This window comes from Heteronotia binoei, chromosome 21, assembly GCF_032191835.1.
Source record: "Heteronotia binoei isolate CCM8104 ecotype False Entrance Well chromosome 21, APGP_CSIRO_Hbin_v1, whole genome shotgun sequence".
Taxonomy (NCBI): domain Eukaryota; kingdom Metazoa; phylum Chordata; class Lepidosauria; order Squamata; family Gekkonidae; genus Heteronotia; species Heteronotia binoei.
The window spans coordinates 143728235-143748770 of record NC_083243.1 but is presented as its reverse complement, the minus strand read 5'-3'; the positions used below and the strand labels follow the sequence as shown (position 1 = coordinate 143748770).

The 20536-nt window shown below is 42.7% G+C and overlaps 1 protein-coding gene across 1 annotated transcript in view; it reads right to left on the bottom strand.

Moving 5' to 3' along the window:
* SBF2 (SET binding factor 2) overlaps positions 1–20536 on the bottom strand; it is a 540115-nt gene that overhangs the window by 268326 nt on the left and 251253 nt on the right. The window contains exons 5-6 of the mRNA XM_060263154.1: positions 19930–20040; positions 18004–18109 (exon numbers count right to left, since the gene is read on the bottom strand). Of these exons, the coding sequence (XP_060119137.1) occupies positions 18004–18109; positions 19930–20040 (217 nt within the window). The remainder of the gene's footprint in view (positions 1–18003; positions 18110–19929; positions 20041–20536) is intronic.

The window sequence follows — 20536 nt, the reverse complement described above, 5'->3', positions numbered from 1 at the left end:
CTGTACCTCAAAAAGGATATTATAGCATTGGAAAAAGTCCAAAAAAGGGCAACTAGAATGATTAAAGGGTTGGAAGACTTTCTCTAAGAAGAAAGGTTAAAACGCTTGGGGCTCTTTAGCTTGGAGAAATGTCGACTGCGGGGTGGCATGATAGAGGTTTACAAGATTATGCATGGGATGGGGAAAGTAGAGAAAGAAGTACTTTTCTCCCTTTCTCACAATACAGGAACTGGTGGGCATTCAATTAAATTGCTGAGCAGTCAGGTTAGAATGGATAAAAGGAAGTACTTCTTCCTCCAAAGGGTGATTAACATGTGGAATTCACTGCCACAGGAGGTGGTGGTGGCTACAAACATAGCCAGCTTCAAGAGGGGTTTTGTAAAAATATGGAGCAGAGGTCCATCAGTGGATATTAGCCACAGCATGTTATTGGAACTGTCTGGGGCAGTGATGCTCTGTATTCTTGGTGCTGGGGGGGGGGCAAAGTGGAAGGGCTTCTAGTCCCACTTGTAAACCTCCTTTTTTTTGGCCACTGTGTGACACAGAGTGTTGGACTAGATGGGCCATTGGCCTGATCCAACATGGCTTCTTTTATGTTCTTATGGACTCCTATGTCAGCAAGGTCAAAAGATCATTGTTGACCATGTTGAATGCTGCTGTAAGATCTAATAATAGTACCAGCACTGACCCACCTCAATCCCACTGTCAGAGGAGCTCATCTGTGAGGAAAATCAGAGCTGTTTCCATCCCATAGCCAGAGCAGAAGCTGAACTAGCATGGGCCCAGGGTCAACATATCATCCAGAAAACTCAGGAGCCACTGTCTCAATTACCTTATCAAGAAATAAAACATTTGAGACTGGGTGGTAATTGGAAGGATCTAAAAGATCCAACATTCATTTCTTTAACAGCGGTATGACCACAGCCTCCTTCAATCCCACTAGATAGACCCCTGAATCCAGGGGTAGATAGATAATGTCCACCAGGGTATCTCATATTCCCTTACCACTGGTTTTCACCAGCCATGAGGAGCATGGTTCCAGGAGACATGTGGTCAAGCTAACCGCACCCAGAATCCTCTCAGGGTCAGTCCGAGAGAGATAGCTGAAGCTATCAAGGACTGAATCCAAAGACAGCCAAGGGACCTCCAGTTCATTTACTGTATCAAGATGGGCTGGGAGGTTGTGACGAATCAGTAAGAATTTATATGCCAAAAAAGATGGCAAATGCCTCACAACTAATATTTGACTTTCTAATACTTTTGAGTTTTCTCACTGAGAGAAGTTAAAGACCAAATTACCCTAAATAATTGTGTCAGGTGAGAGCTAGCAGATGCAATGGAGGCTGTACAGAATTTCTTAGCAGCCTTCACCACCACCTCATAGGATTTCATAAACACCCTATAACAGGGGGGTTGAACTCATTTATTATGAGGGATGGATCTGACATAAATGAAACCTTGTTGGGCCAGGCCACATGTGTCATAAAATGTAATGCTATTTAGCAGATATATAAACTTTATAAAGGACAATGACAAGCACAATTAAAGATTTTAAAAAAAACAACAACCTTAAAACATGCTTAAAACATTAGCACTTTTTCAATATTTTGTTTATTTAACAGTCTCTGATAACTGATACCACTTGCTCTGAATTATTGCATCAAAATCTGGAGACAATGTCTGTACTGTAGCAATCAGTATGCACCTGAGGATGCAGTTCAGGTGTTGTCCAGGTGTGTATCTGTAAGTTGCAAACCTACTTTTGATTTATTGACATTCATTACAGAAATCTCATGGTCAGTGCTCTGAGCCTAGGACCCAGAAGAAAATATGAAATGGCTGTGCATTGCAAGCTTTTATACATAAATTGCTTCATATGCTGGTCAAGAACATGTGAAAACATCATGACACAGACTGAGGGCTATGTGTTTGTCTACAGAACTATAGTCTTCCCCAAATAAATAACTACAGCTCCTATGAGGCAGTGCAAGAATAGACAGAAAGCAATGTATAGTGGTCAGTATCAGCCTGCTATCTGGGAAGTCTAGATTCAAAACCCTCAGTCTACAAAGGAAATGTGCTGGGTGGACTTGGTTTGGACACACACACTCAGCCTAATCCACCTCATTGGCATGTTGTTTTTCCTCATCTAAACAGTTCACATTGCTTTCCTACTGAGAAAGACTGGATCATGAGGGTGAGAATAAAAATAAATAAAGTGAAAAAAAGGAGGGAACCCAGTTTCATCCAGGAGAGCTACAGCATAACAAGCCCAACAAAACACACATACAGGGCAATGTGATCTGACCATGGCATGATATCTTTAGCAACGAGATCCACATCCATGTCCATGCCAAAGATCAAATCCAATGTGTGGCTCTTGCCTGGGGGCTGTGTAAGGCCCAGGAACCCAAATCCCTATTTTCCTTGTGTTCCCAATAAGGCAAGTAGACCCTCCAGAAGGAGAGCCACATAAACAAACGGGATTTAAAAAGGAACTGTATATTTTAAAAAAGCTATCATGAAGGTAGAATGCCAGCAGGGGGGGGGCTTTCCAGTGTTTTGCACTGAGTGTCACATGTATGATTATCTGCCCACAGGACAGAAGTCTTGGGTGTGTGCTCGATGCAAGGAGCTCCTGGTCCTCAGGAAATGAGTTCGTACCCTTGAGGCCAAGGTAACTGACCTGTAGAAGCAAAGAGGGGGTGAACAAACATGTGGACAAAGGAGACCTGATAGATGTTGTTTACCTTGACTTCCAGAAAGCTTTTGATAAAGTTCCTCATCAAAGGCTCCTTAGAAAGCTTGAGAGTCATGGAGTAAAAGGACAGGTCCTCTTGTGGATCAAAAACTGGCTGAGTAATAGGAAGCAGAGAGTGAGTATAAATGGGCAGTCTTCGCAGTAGAGGACGGTAAGCAGTGGGGTGCCGCAGGGCTCGGTACTGGGTCCCATCCTCTTTAACTTGTTCATAAATAATTTAGAGTTGGGAGTGAGCAGTGAAGTGGCCAAGTTTGCGGATGACACTAAATTGTTCAGGGTGGTGAGAACCAGAGAGGATTGTGAGGAACTCCAAAGGGATCTGTTGAGGCTGGGTGAGTGGGCGTCAACGTGGCAGATGCGGTTCAATGTGGCCAAGTGCAAAGTAATGCACATTGGGGCCAAGAATCCCAGCTACAAATACAAGTTGATGGGGTGTGAACTGGCAGAGACAGACCAAGAGAGAGATCTTGGGGTCATGGTAGATAATTCACTGAAAATGTCAAGATAGTGTGCGTTTGCAATAAAAAAGGCCAACGCCATGCTGGGAATTATTAGGAAGGGAATTGAAAACAAATCAGCCAGTATCATAATGCCTCTGTATAAATTGATGGTGCGGTCTCATTTGGAGTACTGTGTGCAGTTCTGGTCGCCGCACCTCAAAAAGGATATTATAGCATTGGAAAAAATTCAGAAAAGGGCAACTAAAATGATTAAAGGGCTGGAACACCTTCCCTATGAAGAAAGGTTGAAACGCTTAGGGCTCTTTAGCTTGAAGAAACGTCGACTGAGGGGTGACATGATAGAAGTTTACAAGATAATGCATGGGATGGAGAAAGTAGAGAAAGAAGTACTTTTCTCCCTTTCTCACAATACAAGAACTCGTGGGCATTCGATGAAATTGCTGAGCAGACAGGTTAAAACGGATAAAAGGAAGTACTTCTTCACCCAAAGGGTGATTAACATGTGGAATTCACTGCCACAGGAGGTGTTAGCGTCCATAAGCATAGCCACCTTCAAGAAGGGGTTAGATAAAAATATGGAGCAGAGGTCCATCAGTGGCTATTAGCCACAGTGTGTGTGTGTGTGTGTGTGTGTGTATATATATATATATATTTGGCCGCTGTGTGACACAGAATGTTGGACTGGATGGGCCATTGGCCTGATCTAACATGGCTTCTCTTATGTTCTTATGAGACAGTCAGGCACTCGGAGAAGACTCTCAGGGATGTATTAGATGAGCCCCACTCTGAACATGGCAGCCCCGTTGCTGCCAGGAAGCATGAGGGTCGAGAGGGAACAGGGCACCGTGCTGAGGATAAAGGGGAATGTGCCCTCAGAAGGGACCTCTTCTTCGGTTGGTGAGCGGGTATCCTTTCGCACCAAGGAACCATCCCTGGGCAGGGAGAGAGGGGGGGTCTTGGTAGTTGATTATTCGATCCTTAGGCAAGTAGACAGCTGGGTGGCAAAACCGTGTACTGACCGTATGGTGACTTGACTAACTGGTGCGAGGGTAGCACTATAGGCTGATAGTGCTGGGGAGGAGCCAGTGGTTGTGGTGCATGCTGACACCAATGATGTGGGAAAATGTAGTCATGAGGTCCTGGAGGAAAAATTTAGGTTGCTAGGCAGGAGACTTATGGCCAGGACCTCCGAGGTAGCCTTCTCAGAAGTGCTACCTGTTCCACGTGCAGGGCTGGAGAGACAGGCACAAATTAAAAGTCTCAATGTGTGGATGAGACGATGGTGTAGGGAGGAAGGGTTTAAGTTTGTTAGGCACTGGGATGCCTTCTGGAACAAGCAGGAGCTGTACAAAAGAGACGGTCTCCACTTGTCCCTGGATAGAACCAGGCTGCTGGTGCTTAAAATCAAAAAGGTGGCAGAGCAGTTTTTAAACTAAATCTTGGGGGAAAGCCGACAGGAGATGAAATGTCTCTGGTTCGGGAGGACTCATCTCAAAGAGATGGTTAGCTGTTACTTTTCTACCGGGCAATGGATCAGAGTTGTCCACTGAGATGGTGACAAACAGTATGGAGTGTCTGCTAAAGTCTCGAGGCAGCAGGAGGAAGGTTGCGGGACTAACTTGCCTGGGAAATTATAGATGTTTGTATACAAATGCTAGAAGTGTTCAAAGTAAAATTGGTGAGTTGGAATGTTTAGTGTTGGGGGAAAACATAGACATTGTGGGAATTTCAGAAACTTGCTGGAAAGAGGAGAATCAGTGGGACACAGTGATTCCTGGATATAAGTTATATCGGAAGGCTAGGGAGGGAAGGGTTGCAGGTGGGGTGGCTCTGTATGTCAGAGAGGGTATCCAGTCCAGTAAGACTGAGGTCAGAGAATTAGATTCGCTTCTAGAAATGCTTTGGGTCGAAATAGAGGGCCCAAAGGAAATTTAACTATGGGAGTTTGTTATCATCCACCAAATCAAAAGATACAGGATGATTATAATATGATGGAAGGATTAAAGATGGTGGCTAAACGTAAAAACTGTGTCATAATAGGTGATTTTAACTACCCGAAGATTGATTGGATCAATACGTGTTCAGGTCGAGATTGAGTTTCTAGATGCTCTCAGTGACTGTGCTATGGAGCAGATGGTCACAGAACCTACCAGGAGTGGGGTGATCCTGGATTTGGTCCTAAGTAATGCCCAAGACTTGGTGAGAGATGTAAAAGTGATTGCACTGCTTGGGAGCAGTGACCATAATGTTATTGATTTCACCATATGTATAAATAGGGAGTTGCCCCAAAAGACCAGCACAACCACGTTTAACTTTAAAAGGGGCAAATTCTCTGAGATGAGGAGGCATGTGAAGAGGAAACTGAAAAGAAAGGTAAATACAGTCAAAATCCTTGGGGAAGCTTGGAGGCTATTTAAAACTACAGTCCTAGAAGCTCAGATAAAATATATAGCGCAAGTTAGGAAAGGCACAAACAGGTATAAGAAAAGGCCTGCATGGTTAAACAAAATAATGGAAGCTGTAAAAGGTAAGAAGGACTCCTTTAAGTGGTGGAAAGCTAGTCCAAGTGAGATTAAAAAAAGGGAACACAGGCTATGGCAAATCAAATGCAAGACTGTGATCAGTCAGGCAAAAAAGGACTATCAGGAGCATCAAAGATTTCAGGTTTTCACGGCTGGTAACATCATTAGGGTTTGTAGAATCTTTCGGGATCAAGTGCCGTGTTCTACTGGAGAAAGTTTTCCTTCCAGACGTTTCGTTCTCAGCTGCGGAGAACATCCTCAGTGGCGTTGCAGCCGGAGCAGGTGCTCAGACCTTCTTGGCTGCTGTGCATTGAGTCATTGAGAGGAGGTCCTACAACTGATTGACGAATTAAAAACTAATAAGTCACCAAGTCCGGATGGCATACATCCAAGAGTTCTGAAAGAATTCAAAGATGAATTTCTGGATCTCCTGACAAAAATATGTAATCTTTCTTTGAAATCTGCCTTCGTTCCTGAGGACTGGAAGGTAGCAAATGTCACCCCCATCTTTAAAAAGGGTTCCAGAGGAGATCCAGGAAATTACAGGACAGTCAGTCTGACTTCAATACTGGGAAAGTTGGTAAAAACCATTATCAAGGACAGAATGAGTAGGCACACTGATGAACACAAGTTATTGAGGAAGACTCAGCATGGGTTCTGTAAGGGAAGATCTTGCCTAACTAACCTGTTACATTTCTTTGAGGGGGGTGAACAAACATGTGGACAAAGGGGACCCAATAGATGTTTTTTACCTTGACTTCCAGAAAGCTTTTGATAAAGTTCCTCATCAAAGGCTCCTTAGTAAGCTCGAGAGTCATGGAGTAAAAGGACAGGTCCTTTTGTGGATCAAAAACTGGCTAATTAATAGGAAGCAGAGAGTGAGTATAAATGGGCAGTCTTTGCAGTGGAGGACGGTAAACAGCGGGGTGCTGCAGGGTTCAGTACTGGGTCCCATGCATATATATATATATTTGGCCACTGTGTGACACAGAACGTTGGACTGGGTAGGCCATTGGCCTGATCCAACATGGCTTCTCTTATGTTCTTGGTGTGTGGGACCTGAAGCAACCTGGGAGAGGCCTAGTGCTTCCATGGAAGACACCAGATCCAAAGACTGTGAGGAGGTAGGAACATTAGTATAGACACTGAAGTTCCCCAGAACTATCAGCCTCAGAAACGATAGCACCCAGTCAGGTACCACCTCTTTGCTGGGGCAGTAAGTAGGCAGTCGGTACACCAAAAAACAGCCAAATTCCTCAGTGTCCCACACCAGACCTACGCAATCATTACTGGCAATCTTTGGAATGAGGAGTGTCCTGAAGGGCAAACCCGCTTGGATAAGTATGGCCACCTCCACACTTCAGTTCATGACTCATGGAGGTCCAAGAATCCTGGAGGGGTATGTTCTTACAAGGCAACTGTTTCACCCTCTCTGTTCTAGATCTCAGTCATGCAAGACAGGTCCATATTCTGCACTGAAATATAACTCTGCACCGTGGTGGTCTTATTGTTTATAGACCTGGTGTTGTACGTCAGTGTCAATGAAGGTTTAACTTCCTAGCCTAACCACTGACATACTTCGGGATGGTATAAAGGTTGGATGGGGATTGAGTATAACCATATCTCCATCTCTTTCACCTACTTCCATCAGAAAACCTCCCTCAATCCCCAATTAATAGGAATACTATGGCATGAATTAACTTGATCTTGGTTGCCAGTAACATATTCTTAAGGATCTTTTATAGCTTCTTCCTGGCTGCCCTTCCCAGTCTCAGTCTCCTGATTTCTTGGGTGCAGTCTCCCTTTTGGTTAACCCTCTCAAGGAACTGGGGGTGTTTTTGACCCTGAAGTCATGGGAAAAATGGTTTACCCATTTAAAGCTTTTCTACAGGCACCAGAAGGATCTTTCTGGACTGACAATCAGGTACATCTGGGAAAATCCCCTTTCACACTTATTCAAGGAAACAGCTAATGTATTGAGAGTGCACCGAATCGGAGACAGTTCCTTGGGCATTTCTTCTCTGAGTGTTAGATGTTCTCTGAAGGTTCAAATGGCTTCTCTTTCATTGAGCTGAAATCTTCTTCCCCATAGAGAATACTGTTTGCTGGCAAATTCTTAGAATCCAGAACTCTCCCAGACATTAACAGTTCTGTGTCTTCTCTTGAAAGCAAGAGAAGAAGAGAATTTTTCAGAAGAGAATTTTTGAGATTATAATAGAATGCAACTGGGAAGATTTGTGGCTCATCCAGTCTAGTTCAGTTCAGTAACTGGGCCAGAAGTTTTCAGAGACTGAAGTGGCACACCCTGAGTGACTTATTGCATTTTGAAGTTCCAAACCTGAATTATTGGGAGTTGAAATTCCAGTTGGATTGACTGATAAATCCCTTGATGTTCATGAGCAATCTTTTTTTTTCTCAGTTGCTTAACTTTTCAATGTAGCTTCAGTAAAATAGTTCAAAATCCTTTTCATGATTCTCAGTTCTCATGTGGTACACACACACACACACACACACACACACACAGAGGTGACAGCTTCCCCCAAATTTGTAGTGGTCTCTCAATTGAAGAAGCTTGCTAACACCGTTGCAGATCAGTTCTTACGTCTTACCATTGCAGAGTGGCTCTTACTAAGAGGGAGCAGCGGAAGCCGTGAGAATCCAAAAGTCAGAAAGTAAAAATGGCAGTTGCAGCAGCTGCTCCGCCAGGAAGAACTAGCTCAGGCTCTGCTCCCACTGTGCTGGGGCGCAGTAGGGGGAGCCATAAGAACATAAGAACATAAGAGAAGCCATGTTGGATCAGGCCAACGGCCCATCAAGTCCAACACTCTGTGTCACACAGTGGCGAAAAAATTTATATACACACATACACTGTGGCTAATAGCCACTGATGGACCTGTGCTCCATATTTTTATCTAAACCCCTCTTGAAGGTGGCTATACTTGTGGCCGCCACCACCTCCTGTGGCAGTGAATTCCACATGTTAATCACCCTTTGGGTGAAGAAGTACTTCCTTTTATCCGTTTTAACCTTTCTGCTCAGCAATTTCATCGAATGCCCACGAGTTCTTGTATTGTGAGAAAGGGAGAAAAGTACTTCTTTCTCTACTTTCTCCATCCCATGCATTATCTTGTAAACCTCTATCATGTCACCCCGCAGTCGACGTTTCTCCAAGCTAAAGAGTCCCAAGCGTTTCAACCTTTCTTCATAGGGAAAGTGCTCCAGCCCTTTAATCATTCTAGTTGCCCTTCTCTGGACTTTCTCCAATGCTATAATATCCTTTTTGAGGTGCGGCGACCAGAACTGCACACAGTACTCCAAATGAGACCGCACTATCGATTTATACAGGGGCATTATGATACTGGCTGATTTGTTTTCAATTCCCTTCCTAATAATTCCCAGCATGGTGTTGGCCTTTTTTATTGCAGACGCACACTGTCTTGACATTTTCAGTGAGTTATCTACCACAACCCCAAGATCTCTCTCTTGGTCAGTCTCTGCCAGTTCACACCCCATCAACTTGTATTTGTAGCTGGGATTCTTGGCCCCAATGTGCATTACTTTGCACTTGGCCACATTGAACCGCATCTGCCACGTTGACGCCCACTCACCCAGCCTCAACAGATCCCTTTGGAGTTCCTCACAATCCTCTCTGGTTCTCACCACCCTGAACAATTTAGTGTCATCCGCAAACTTGGCCACTTCACTGCTCACTCCCAACTCTAAATCATTTATGAACAAGTTAAAGAGCATGGGACCCAGTACCGAGCCCTGCGGCACCCCACTGCTTACCGTCCTCCACTGCGAAGACTGCCCATTTATACTCACTCTCTGCTTCCTATTACTAAGCCAGTTTTTGATCCACAAGAGGACCTGTCCTTTTACTCCATGACTCTCAAGCTTTCTAAGGAGCCTTTGATGAGGAACTTTATCAAAAGCTTTCTGGAAGTCAAGGTAAACAACATCTATTGGGTCGCCTTTGTCCACATGTTTGTTCACCCCCTCAAAGAAATGTAACAGGTTAGTGAGGCAAGATCTTCCCTTGCAGAACCCATGCTGAGTCTTCCTCAATAACCCGTGTTCATCAATGTGCCTACTCATTCTGTCCTTGATAATGGTTTCTACCAACTTTCCCGGTATTGAAGTCAGACTGACTGGCCTGTAATTTCCCGGATCTCCTCTGGAACCCTTTTTAAAGCAAAGGAATACTCAAGCAGCACCCTGCCAAAGCCATGCAGGCCTTAGCACAGGAGAGGAGACGGCCGGGGGGGGGGGGCATGGCTGAGTAACTGCCACACTTGCCTGGGAGCCAGTGCATGGAGCAGCAGCTGGAGCACATTAGCGCCAGGAGAGAAAAGCCTCCATCAGGTAGGCTGCAGTTGATTTCTCTCTCCTGCCTGAACTGCCCTAGATTCTCCTCAGTCTTGCAGCCCGCACCTTGCCCTTGGCAAGATCAACATCCCCTATACTGTCTGGCTGCTTCCCCACTCACCCACAGGCACTACTGGACACCCCCTCACTTAATTTTTAAAAAATATTTTAATATTTTTGTGAAAGCGCAAGTGACATCATGCTCCCCCCCCCCAGCGCCCCTCATGAACTTTTAAACATTTTAAAATAATTTTGTTTCCACAAAAATGTTCTGAAACTCTGTTACAGTGTGTTCCCCCAGGAAAAAGCCCCACTTCCACCAATTTTCACTCCACTTCATCTAAAGCTAATCCACGTTTCCTTATACGTTCTGCATACAGACTGAAGGGATGGAGATCAAATGCATCCTTGTCTGACACTTTGTCAATTGGAAGTCATTCTGTTTCTCCATATTCTATCCTAGCAGTAGCCTCTTGTCCAAAGTATAAGTTGTGCATCAAAAATATCAGATGCTGTGGCACACTCATTTCTTTTAAACCAGCCATAGTTTTTCATGATCCACACAATCAAAAGCTCCTCTGTAATATATGAGACACAAATTAACAATTGGCTGGCAATTCCAGATTTTCTCCAGAATTTCCCTCACCAGATTCTCCAGATGTTTTAGCAAACACTCAGAATTTTAATTTTTTTCTGCCTAGGATATCACTCTAAGTTGGCTATTTTACTTTGTAGTAATTCATTAGCTGGCTCAAATGCAGTAATTGTGGTCTCCACATCAGTATGTTGATCTTTACATTTGGAAATGTATTGCTTCCTCCTCATTCTCATCTCACCCCTTCCAGTTCACATCACTGCCCTCAGAAAACCAGTGCTTGTCAGCCTCTCCAGTTCCTCTGTGGGCTAATTGCATATCCCTCAGAATCACCATTTTATAAGGATCAATGGGTTTCAGTTGGAGGGAGAGGCAAGAAAATTACATTCTGTTCATGGAGAATTTAATCTGGATCCAACTCATCACCATGGTTTGTAGCAGTGAATGTCACATCACCACTAAGGTTCTGAAATGACTGGACAATGATTTGGCCCCAGGCTGCATGTTTAACACCCTTGCTTTTGATAATATATACAGCCTCAGAAGACTGGAAGCGGAAATAGTTTCAGCAACAGAAACTGCAGCATCACAATATAATAGTGCAACAACTACAAAAAAAAAGGAAAGGAAAAGCATGCACAGTAAAACAGAGAGTCAACTAGTGTATTTTTAGCATATTATCATTACCATAACAAAACCAAAACGGCTGTAAAAAGTCATTTGTACTAACAGTTCTATCCATATATAGATGACAACCCAGCCCAAATCTCTGGATGATCTCACCAAGTCATTCACGTAGCACAGGGGACAAGATGCAGCCTTGCAGAATCCCACTGGCCAAGGAGCTAAGCAGGAGTCACATTCTGAAATCTATACATACACCTAGAAATGCATATGTAGAGCTCCAGCTCTCCCTCCTCAGGGTCAAATGTCCGGCTAATCTAGATTCAGACTTCTGTTCAAAGTCAAGCACAGGAGGGATGAGAGAAGGCCATACTGCTGGCACTCTCTTCAAAGTGAAAATGAATGGTGACACACCAATACATCATTCCCTCTGGATAGCAACTGTGTTCATCATGAGAACACTAGTCTTTCTCACAGCAAAACGCAGGTACAGATATCCTTATTAGCACATGGTCTGGGATTCCTAATTTGTCTACCTGTATATAGGTATTTTCAGGATGTCTAATTGTTGCTTATGTTTTAGCTTGTTATGGGAATCAGTGGGTACAGTTGCAGCAAATAGAATGAAATATAAAATAAGAAGCAGCCCTTAGATAAACTAATAGCAATAGATGGGATATTTAGATTCTACACAATTTATTATTTCGACTATGTTTTTCAGAAGGATCCAAATGCCTATTAATTGATATAGAAATAACTCAGGACAATATGATTACTTTGAAGGACTTGTTAAATAAAATCAAGTTTAAAAATAGGCATTCCTCAAGCACAGTCTTTACAACTGATATCAATGTAAAGATTTAGGCTATAATAAACTGCCTCCTGTCACTGTATCATAAGCAGAGATATTACAGTCTTAAAATAAGGCTTGTTTTAAAAGTCGGTTTCTATGACAATATTTCATTTGTTATAACTGAAGTCTTAAACAACTTTGGAGTACTGCCCCCATCTGTAGGATGGTGCCCAGGAACTTCATGTCCTGAATAGTGTAGGGAGGCCCTCCCTTACATCTTTGCCAAAACTGGGTGGGGGGCTTTTACACTTCATTGTTGCACAATATTTCTCTAAATGAAAAACTGATATATTCATATTTTTGTTGAACTCTATACTTGGCACAGAAACAAGAACAATTTGTTAAAATTAAATATGGTTGAGCTCCCCTCAACTCAATTCAGAATTGGGTCAAACATTAAGAAAATCAGGAGAACACCAAAAAACAAAACAAAACCCTCTTTTCCTTCTCATGTATGCAGAAGGCCCTAGATTCAAACCCCATAATCTCCAGTTAAAGGGATCAGATAGTAGGTGATATGAAAGTTCTCAGCCTGACACTTTGGGTTCCGACCAGGGATAAAACCAGGCTAGATATAAAACAACAACAACATAAGACCATAGAGAGCCACTGCTAGTCAGAATGAACAGAATCTCAGTCCTTGATAGTCTGAATCAGTAGAAGATAGCTTTTTGTGTGCTTTTAAATTCTCATGTTAGTTGCACCATGTCAGTTTCTTAAATCTATTTTTTCCCAAGTTCTGAAAAGGAAATATACCTCAACAAAGCTAAGTCAAGTTAAGACAATTTTTAAAGCTTGAGGAAACTATGGGTAAACACAGGGACATTCCATAATCTTGGAGGAAAGAAACTGCACAACCCTTTGATTTGATAACATTTGTATTTAATACAGAGGTTTTTGGAAGGAAAGTTCTTGCTTTCAATATAAGCTAATGAGCATAAGTTATATAGGCATAGTTGGGGAGCTTTCTAGAGCTTTGTCAGACAACTTAAGAGATTGTAATGTTCCCCCTGCTTCCTAACCAAGGCTCCAGATTTTCTCTGCATTGCCCAGTTTCCCAAGAGCATTACAACCACCTTTGGGCTATGTTCTCTTCGTTCTGTCTGAACTGTGATTTGGTGTCTTGGACTTGGGGGAAAAGCAGGACCGGATCTACATGTTTTTTGAGGGGGGGGGGGGCAAAATAAAAAAAAATGACACCCCAACAGAATTGGCTCATAGAATAGAATGGTCTCTATGCCAAATTCGGCATCCCACCCCAGTGGCACCCAAGGCCACTTGGCGCCCAGGGCAAGTGCCCCCTCTGCTTCCCCCTAGATCCGGCCCTGGGGAAAAGCAGAATCAAACTAACAGTGCAGTCTACAAACAGAAATGCATTCTACACTGTAGAATAATTCAACTTCCTTTCCTTTCTTGCATTAATCTCATTTACATTTTGAATTAAACAAAATCCACCAAAACATTATTGTTTTTCATATTAAAATTCATGCATCACAGGCATATGTATGTGGACCACCATTTCCAGATATTGGTGGTTCCAGAAATCTAACTTTTCAGAAACCTTAATTCAAAGAGTTGCGACTGGATAACAGCTGTCATTGGTGTGGGACTCATTAGATCAGGGGTGTTGAGCTCATTTGTTATGAGGGCCGGATCTGACATAAATGAGACCTTGTCGGACCGGGCTATGTCAGGCCGGGCCATGTGTGTACCTATTTAAGATTAGGTAGCAGAAATATAAACTTTTTAAAGGACACAGACAAACGCAACTAAAAGTTTTTTTTAAAGTAAAGTTAAGTGACGTGTCTTTACTGTTGCATATAGCATATTTCTAGTGCAGAAGCCCCCAACCTTTTTTGTCCCAGGGACCGGCCCCAGGGCTGGCCAGCCCACCGCAGCCCCAGAGCCAGCAGCCGACCCTGCCCTGCCTCCTCCCCCCACTTCCTCCTCTGCCCCGCCCCCTGCAGCCTTGCCGCCCACCCCCACACAGCCTCACCGCCCCGTTTTTACCACTTTAATGCCAGGGAAGGTGAAGCGCCTTCCAGATCGACCTCCCCCCCCCCAATCAGCTGATCCAATCGGCCAGGAAAACCACAGCAGCGTGGCTGTTTCAGTGGTCGCTCACCGCTGCTGCCGCAGTTTTCCCTGCTGACTAGATCAGCTGAGGTTGGCCTGGAAAGCGCTTCATGGCACCTTCCCCAGCCTTAAAGTGGTATAAACAGGGGACGGCGAGGCTGCACGGGGGGACGACAAGGCTGTGCAGGGGGTGGGCAGACGGCTGCATGGCCCACTTGGAAACAGGGGACCCCTGGACCAGATGACCCTTGAGGTCCCTTCCAACTCTATGATTTTATGATTCCTGACAGAGTGGTTCCTCAGTGGAACAGGCTTCCTCTGGAGGTGGTGGACTCTTCTTCCTTGGAGGTTTTGAAACAGAGGCTGGGTGGCCATCTGACAGCAATGCCACTCCTATGAATTTAGGGGGAGGTATTTGTGAATTTCCTGCATTGTGCAGGGGGTTGGACTAGATGATCCTGGAGGTCCCTTCTAGCTCTATTATTGTCAAACTACATGTTGTTATAATGTTTATTAGAAAATTTTAAGCACATGCAACAGCATGGGTTGGATCATGGATTTGTCACCCAAATGTGTTGAATGATGTAGGTATTTCCTCTCCACTTCCCTAGTCCTTTCCAAACCCAAGAAAGTTGATCCTGGGTCACAGGACCCACGTGGACTATTAGCCATATTGATCATGGTGCTATACTGAGAGGGAGAAAAGGGCAAAATTGCCACTCATTAGGCAAACAGGGAGGAAATGAAGATTTTACCCCATTCCTTCCTCCTCAGTGAAGTGTGGCTATTGCTCCACTTGGATCTTGTGACCCTGAGATCAACTTTCCTAAAGTTAGAAACATCTGCTGGGGAGGAGTGAACAAGAGAAAAATATATCCATGTGGGCAGCTGTGTTGGTCCGAGGCAGTAGAACAAAGTTTGAATTCAGTTGCACCTTTAAGACCAACAAAGTTTGCAGACAGGTTAAAATGGAAAAAAAGGAAGTACTTCTTCACCCAAAGGGTGATTAACATGTGGAATTCACTGCCACAGGAGGTGGTGGCGGCCACAAGCATAGCCACCTTCAAGAGGGGTTTAGATAAAAATATGGAGCAGAGGTCCATCAGTGGTTATTAGCCACAGTGTGTGTGTGTGTGTATATATTTGGCCACTGTGTGACACAGAGTGTTGGACTGGATGGGCCATTGGCCTGATCCAACATGGCTTCTCTTATGTTCTTATTCAAGGTATAAGCATTCTTCTGCAAGCATACTTCTTCAGATATGCAATCCTTGCACTTATTGTTGAATCCAATCCTATGTCCAGTAGATCTGCTAGACTAGCCAGAGTCAATAAAAAAGCATATTCTTGAATTCTGATCCAACCCATTTCTACAACCATCAACAGACTATAGTGAGATCTCCTTATGGATGCTATTCTGAGTTTAGAACAGAACACAGAGTTTTGTGAAATTACATTTGAGTAACAATATTCAGCTTTCCTTTCTCACCATGTTGCTTGTAAGTCTTTTACTCTTTTCTTCATCCATCCTCTCATGAGATTTCCTAAATTTCACTATCAATGCTGCATCACTTGTATTCCGTGGTTCTAAATTATATGCAATTTGTTGAATGAATCCAAGGAAAACACCAGTGTAAAGCAGGGATGAACTTGTCCGTGCTAGTTGACAATCAGGGAAGAGGAATAATGCAAAAGGGAACAACTGCCAAGAATTTTTCCAAACATTCCAGAGCATGGCTTCATATAATGATACTTTACAATTTGCTTTGTCAAGTATTATGACTTGAGGGTAGCTAGTTTTCCAACTCCAACCACTTACATGCATTTTCCATGGTTTGGGGATGTACTCATATTGTCTGACAGACTGGTTTCAAAATGTTCTAGTCTTTCATTCCTGCATAAGGTTTATTTTAACATTTGAAAGCAATCTGTAACAGAAGTAGAACCATTAATTGGCTATGATAGAGTACACTAGGCATCTCTCCTAAATTTGGCCTCCTTTGTTAATGGTTTGTTTAAAATCAGGTGGTGCATACTAAATTTTATAAGCACCATATATGTTCCCATGTCTTTCAACTGGGAGAGTGTGTCTGGGTCTCTGCTTTTCAGGGAGGGAACTGATGGGAGCCAGGGGTGATAAGGGGGCAAACAGAGCCATTGTCTCCAGATTTTGATGCAATAATTCAGAGCAAGTGGTGTCAGTTATCAAAGATGGTTAAATAAACAAAATACTGCAAAAGGGCTAATGTTTTAAGCATGTTTTATTTTATTTTTTTTTAAAAAATAATTGTGTTTGTCTGTGTCCTTTATAAAGTTTATATCTCCACTACCTGGCATTACATTTTATGACATACATGGCCTGGCCCAACTAGATCTCATTTTATGTTGGATCCAGCGCTCATAACAAATGAGTTTGACACCCCTGAACTGAGTGAAGAGAGCTGCCAGGGTGGGTCTAAGAGACCATAAACGCTTCCTTAAAGGTGGGGCTGCTTCCAAGCACTATGAAGGAGATGGTTGTGATGCCCCTGCTATGAAGCCATCTTTGAACCCAGTGAACCAAATTATTAGGTGGTGGCGAACAGTCCTCTTTTTGAAAAAACCTATGACAAGTAAGATTCTAGGCTTTACTGGAAAGAACTGATTATTATGATTCATTTCAATCCAGCTTTCAACCTGCCTTTGAGACAGAAACTGCTTTGGTTGTTCTGATGTGTGACCTTCATAGTGGAGAGGCATTAAAGAAATTGCAACCATGCTGATAGTCATGGAGGCTTTTTATGAATTTGACTATAGTATCCATCTGACCCATTTAGCTGATACTCCCCTTTGTTGTTGTGGATCGTTGTGCTCTCACGGAGTGCCTGTGAGACCATCTTTCTCCTTTCACAGGGCCAGAAAGACTGGGGAAGTCCCCCAGGGACAGGGCCCTCCCCAGATGGATTGATCAAAGAGACCGACCCTGAGGATGAGGAGGAGCGATATCCCATATGTGAAACACTGCAATCCTTAGACCATCCAAGAATCTGCAACTACAAGATCAACGTAACAAATTGCAGTTTACCACCCAACTGGAAGTGAGCTCTGAAGGCATTTAAATGCCTTCAGAGCCCACCACTGGGTCAGCCAGCCTGACTGAACTCTGAGAGTGAGCTCCAAAGGCCTTTAAAAGTCTTTGGAGCTTGCTCTTGGAGTTCAAATGAGTTGGGCATGTGTTCTGAAGGTTTTTAGAAACTTTCAGAGCCCACCTCCGGATGGAGTCTGCCTATACAAGGGCATATATAAGGCCTATAAAAGCCTTCAGAGCTTGCTCTTGGAACTCAGATGGGCCAGCCCAACCCAGAGGTGGGCTCCCAAGGTATTAAAATGTCTTCAGAGCTCACTTGGGATGGAGCCAAACTCCTGATCTGGATGAGCCACAAACTGGTTCATCCAATGAAGAAGTTTGTTGAAGGTTCAGGGTTCATGAAAACTCCAAGCCTTAAACTCCAATGAACCTTCATTTTCCCAGTTCATGTCCTTCCCTAGTAAACATCATGGCAGAGTAAGAACTTAAAATTCAGTCTCCACAGTCCTGGGCCAACACTAACCATTACACCACTGTGGTTTCTCCTAAACATATATGCGTTCCCCCAAAAAAAGAGAACACTTGCATATTTGTAGAACTATTTGTGCAAGCATTTCACACATTTAGACAATATATATATATATATACAAATGTAACAGTAAAAAAACTGACATACCCAATTGCTGAAACAGCAGGGCCACACTAGTCCCAGTAACAGGAAGACTATCATGTAAAGGCGTTTGTATCAGCTGCCTGTCTCCTGCTCCCAGAGAAAATAGCTTCTGTAGAAAAATATTTTAATACCCCATTTATTGTTTATGTAATAGTTTTGAATATATTGTCAAATAAATATTACATTAAACTTTTTAACTTTTTAATACCATACTTTATCTACTGTTCATGAACTAATTTACAGCAACCATAAATTAAATTCTTGCAACTGGACTCATCTACTGAACAAGGACTTGCCTGTGTCTCAGATGCCCAGCATTATGTAAAATACCCCCTCCAAAAACCCTGAGAGGAACACATAGAGGAACACATTTTTGTGCTTTCCCCTTGAATTCTGATAAAGTATTCATCTCATTCCAGAGTAACTTTTTAGGACTTTTCTCAAGCACCAATTATTTATTAATCAGCTCATTTAAGTCATATACATTTCAGCAGGGCTTTTTTTGAGCAAGAACGCACAGAAATGCAGTTCCAGCGGGCTTGGCGTCAGGGGTGTGCACCCTAATATGCAAATGAGTTTCTGCTGGGCTTTTTCTACAGAAAAATCCCTGTGTGAAACAATGGTGATGTCAGGGGGTGTGGCCTAATATGCAAATGAGTTCCTGTGGGGCTTTTTCTGCATAAAAAAGGCCCTGCATTTCCGTCATTAATTTCTTACTTCTGGCAGGGTGCTATGCATGTCTCCTTTCCAAGAGGGAAGGAAGGAACATTATGGAATAATGGTTACCAAGTCAGGTAAAATTTGGGACTCCTATGCAAAAATATGTAAATATTAACAAAATAACCATCATCAGGATGTGTGTGCAAACAGGGAAGGGAACAAAAGCAATAATTTTAACTAGATATCAGTGAGGACATAAGCATCTCCAGGACATTGGAGGACTCTGTTTCAAAGACTTGGACATAGAAGGAAAACGAATGAGAATGAACCTGCCCATTCCAGAAAGAAAACCAGGCAGTCCTGGCAGCATGGGAAAGTGAACAATTAGAAGGACAGAAAGGAATCTGAGGTTGCATATTAAATATTTGAAAGGTCTGTCCAATTACAGTAAGGTTGGTAAATTAAAATAAAGGAAGCCAGTAAATTAAAATAAGGAAAGGAGTTAGGAGTTTAAGTACATGGTAAAGTGATCTGAGAATTTGACAGGGTGAAGAGTAAGACCTAAAGTACAGTGTCAAGGAGCACCCGACACTTTTCCATCTTGGCAATAAACTTCAATCTACTGTCAATAGAGCACATTCAAATCAATGAGGCAGGGTGTGTAAAAGCATTTGGTTTGTCTATCATGCCCTGCTTCTGAATTTACTGTGATCTGGCTGCCACATGAATGGCATCTTCTGACACAGACCAGACTTAAAAATGTGAGTTCTGCACAGGCATTTAATCATATGCTCCAAATTACCAATATGCAGCACAGCATTAACCTATAGCAATTTTCCTACATCTCTAGTTTCAATATCTTTGTGCAACAAACAGGAATGTACAAATATCACAGAAACTCCAGGAAACCAAAAATACAAAATACTGAACTACATCCATCAAAATTCAAGGACTCAGTAAAAGCAACCATACCATAGGCAAACCAAATTTTATATATATACACACACACACACTTTAAAGCACTAGTCATAAAAAGGCTGAACTCTGAAAAGTTCCTGGCTTGATACTGTGCCTCATAAAGGCAACTGCAGTGACAAATTAACCCTTTGACCTTATTGTGGAAAGGAATTCTTGCTGTCTTTAGAAGAAGGGCCACTGGGACAGACTCAGTTGAACTATGGTCTTTTATTAAATCAAAATATTTGAAGAATTTATGTTTTACTTTCTTCAAAAATTAAGTTAACTGGATAAATATCCCTCCCCGCTTACCTGTGACCCTCCAGCAGCAGGGACAAAGCATGAACAAAGATTTGCAATCAGGCTTTCCAATGAGACATTCAGGTTGTCCACATACACAGTGTACACCAAGCCAAGGCAAGCCTATAACGTTAAATAGCAACATATATAATTGCAATCAGGGGAAACCTAATATACATTTATAGTATAAGAATCACAATTTAAAGAGATTTGCAAATGCCACAGAAAAATTATTTTACTTGATGAAAGAACACCCAAATATTAAGCTTGAATTAAAATCATATTGTTTGAGCAGTATTTTATAGGTGTGCATGCATATATGCATATATAGCTCTTTGCTGAATGCCTGAGGTTTCCCCCTCTCTTGCTGAGTGTCTCCCAGATGCAATCCTGCTTACTTTTCCTCACGCTAGTCAACTAAGCCCATCCTTCTCTGCATAGCCTACCTCTTTAGTGTCCTGAAACAAAACCAGGACAGAAGTCTTTTAAGCAAAGGGGAGAAGAAAGTATTGTTCCATTTGTTTGTATACCATGTGTGTCTCAGAAATAATGGTTAAAAGACTGGATGCCAAGTCATGTATAACGATATATAAGATATTACAAATAAGGAGCCTCAGTG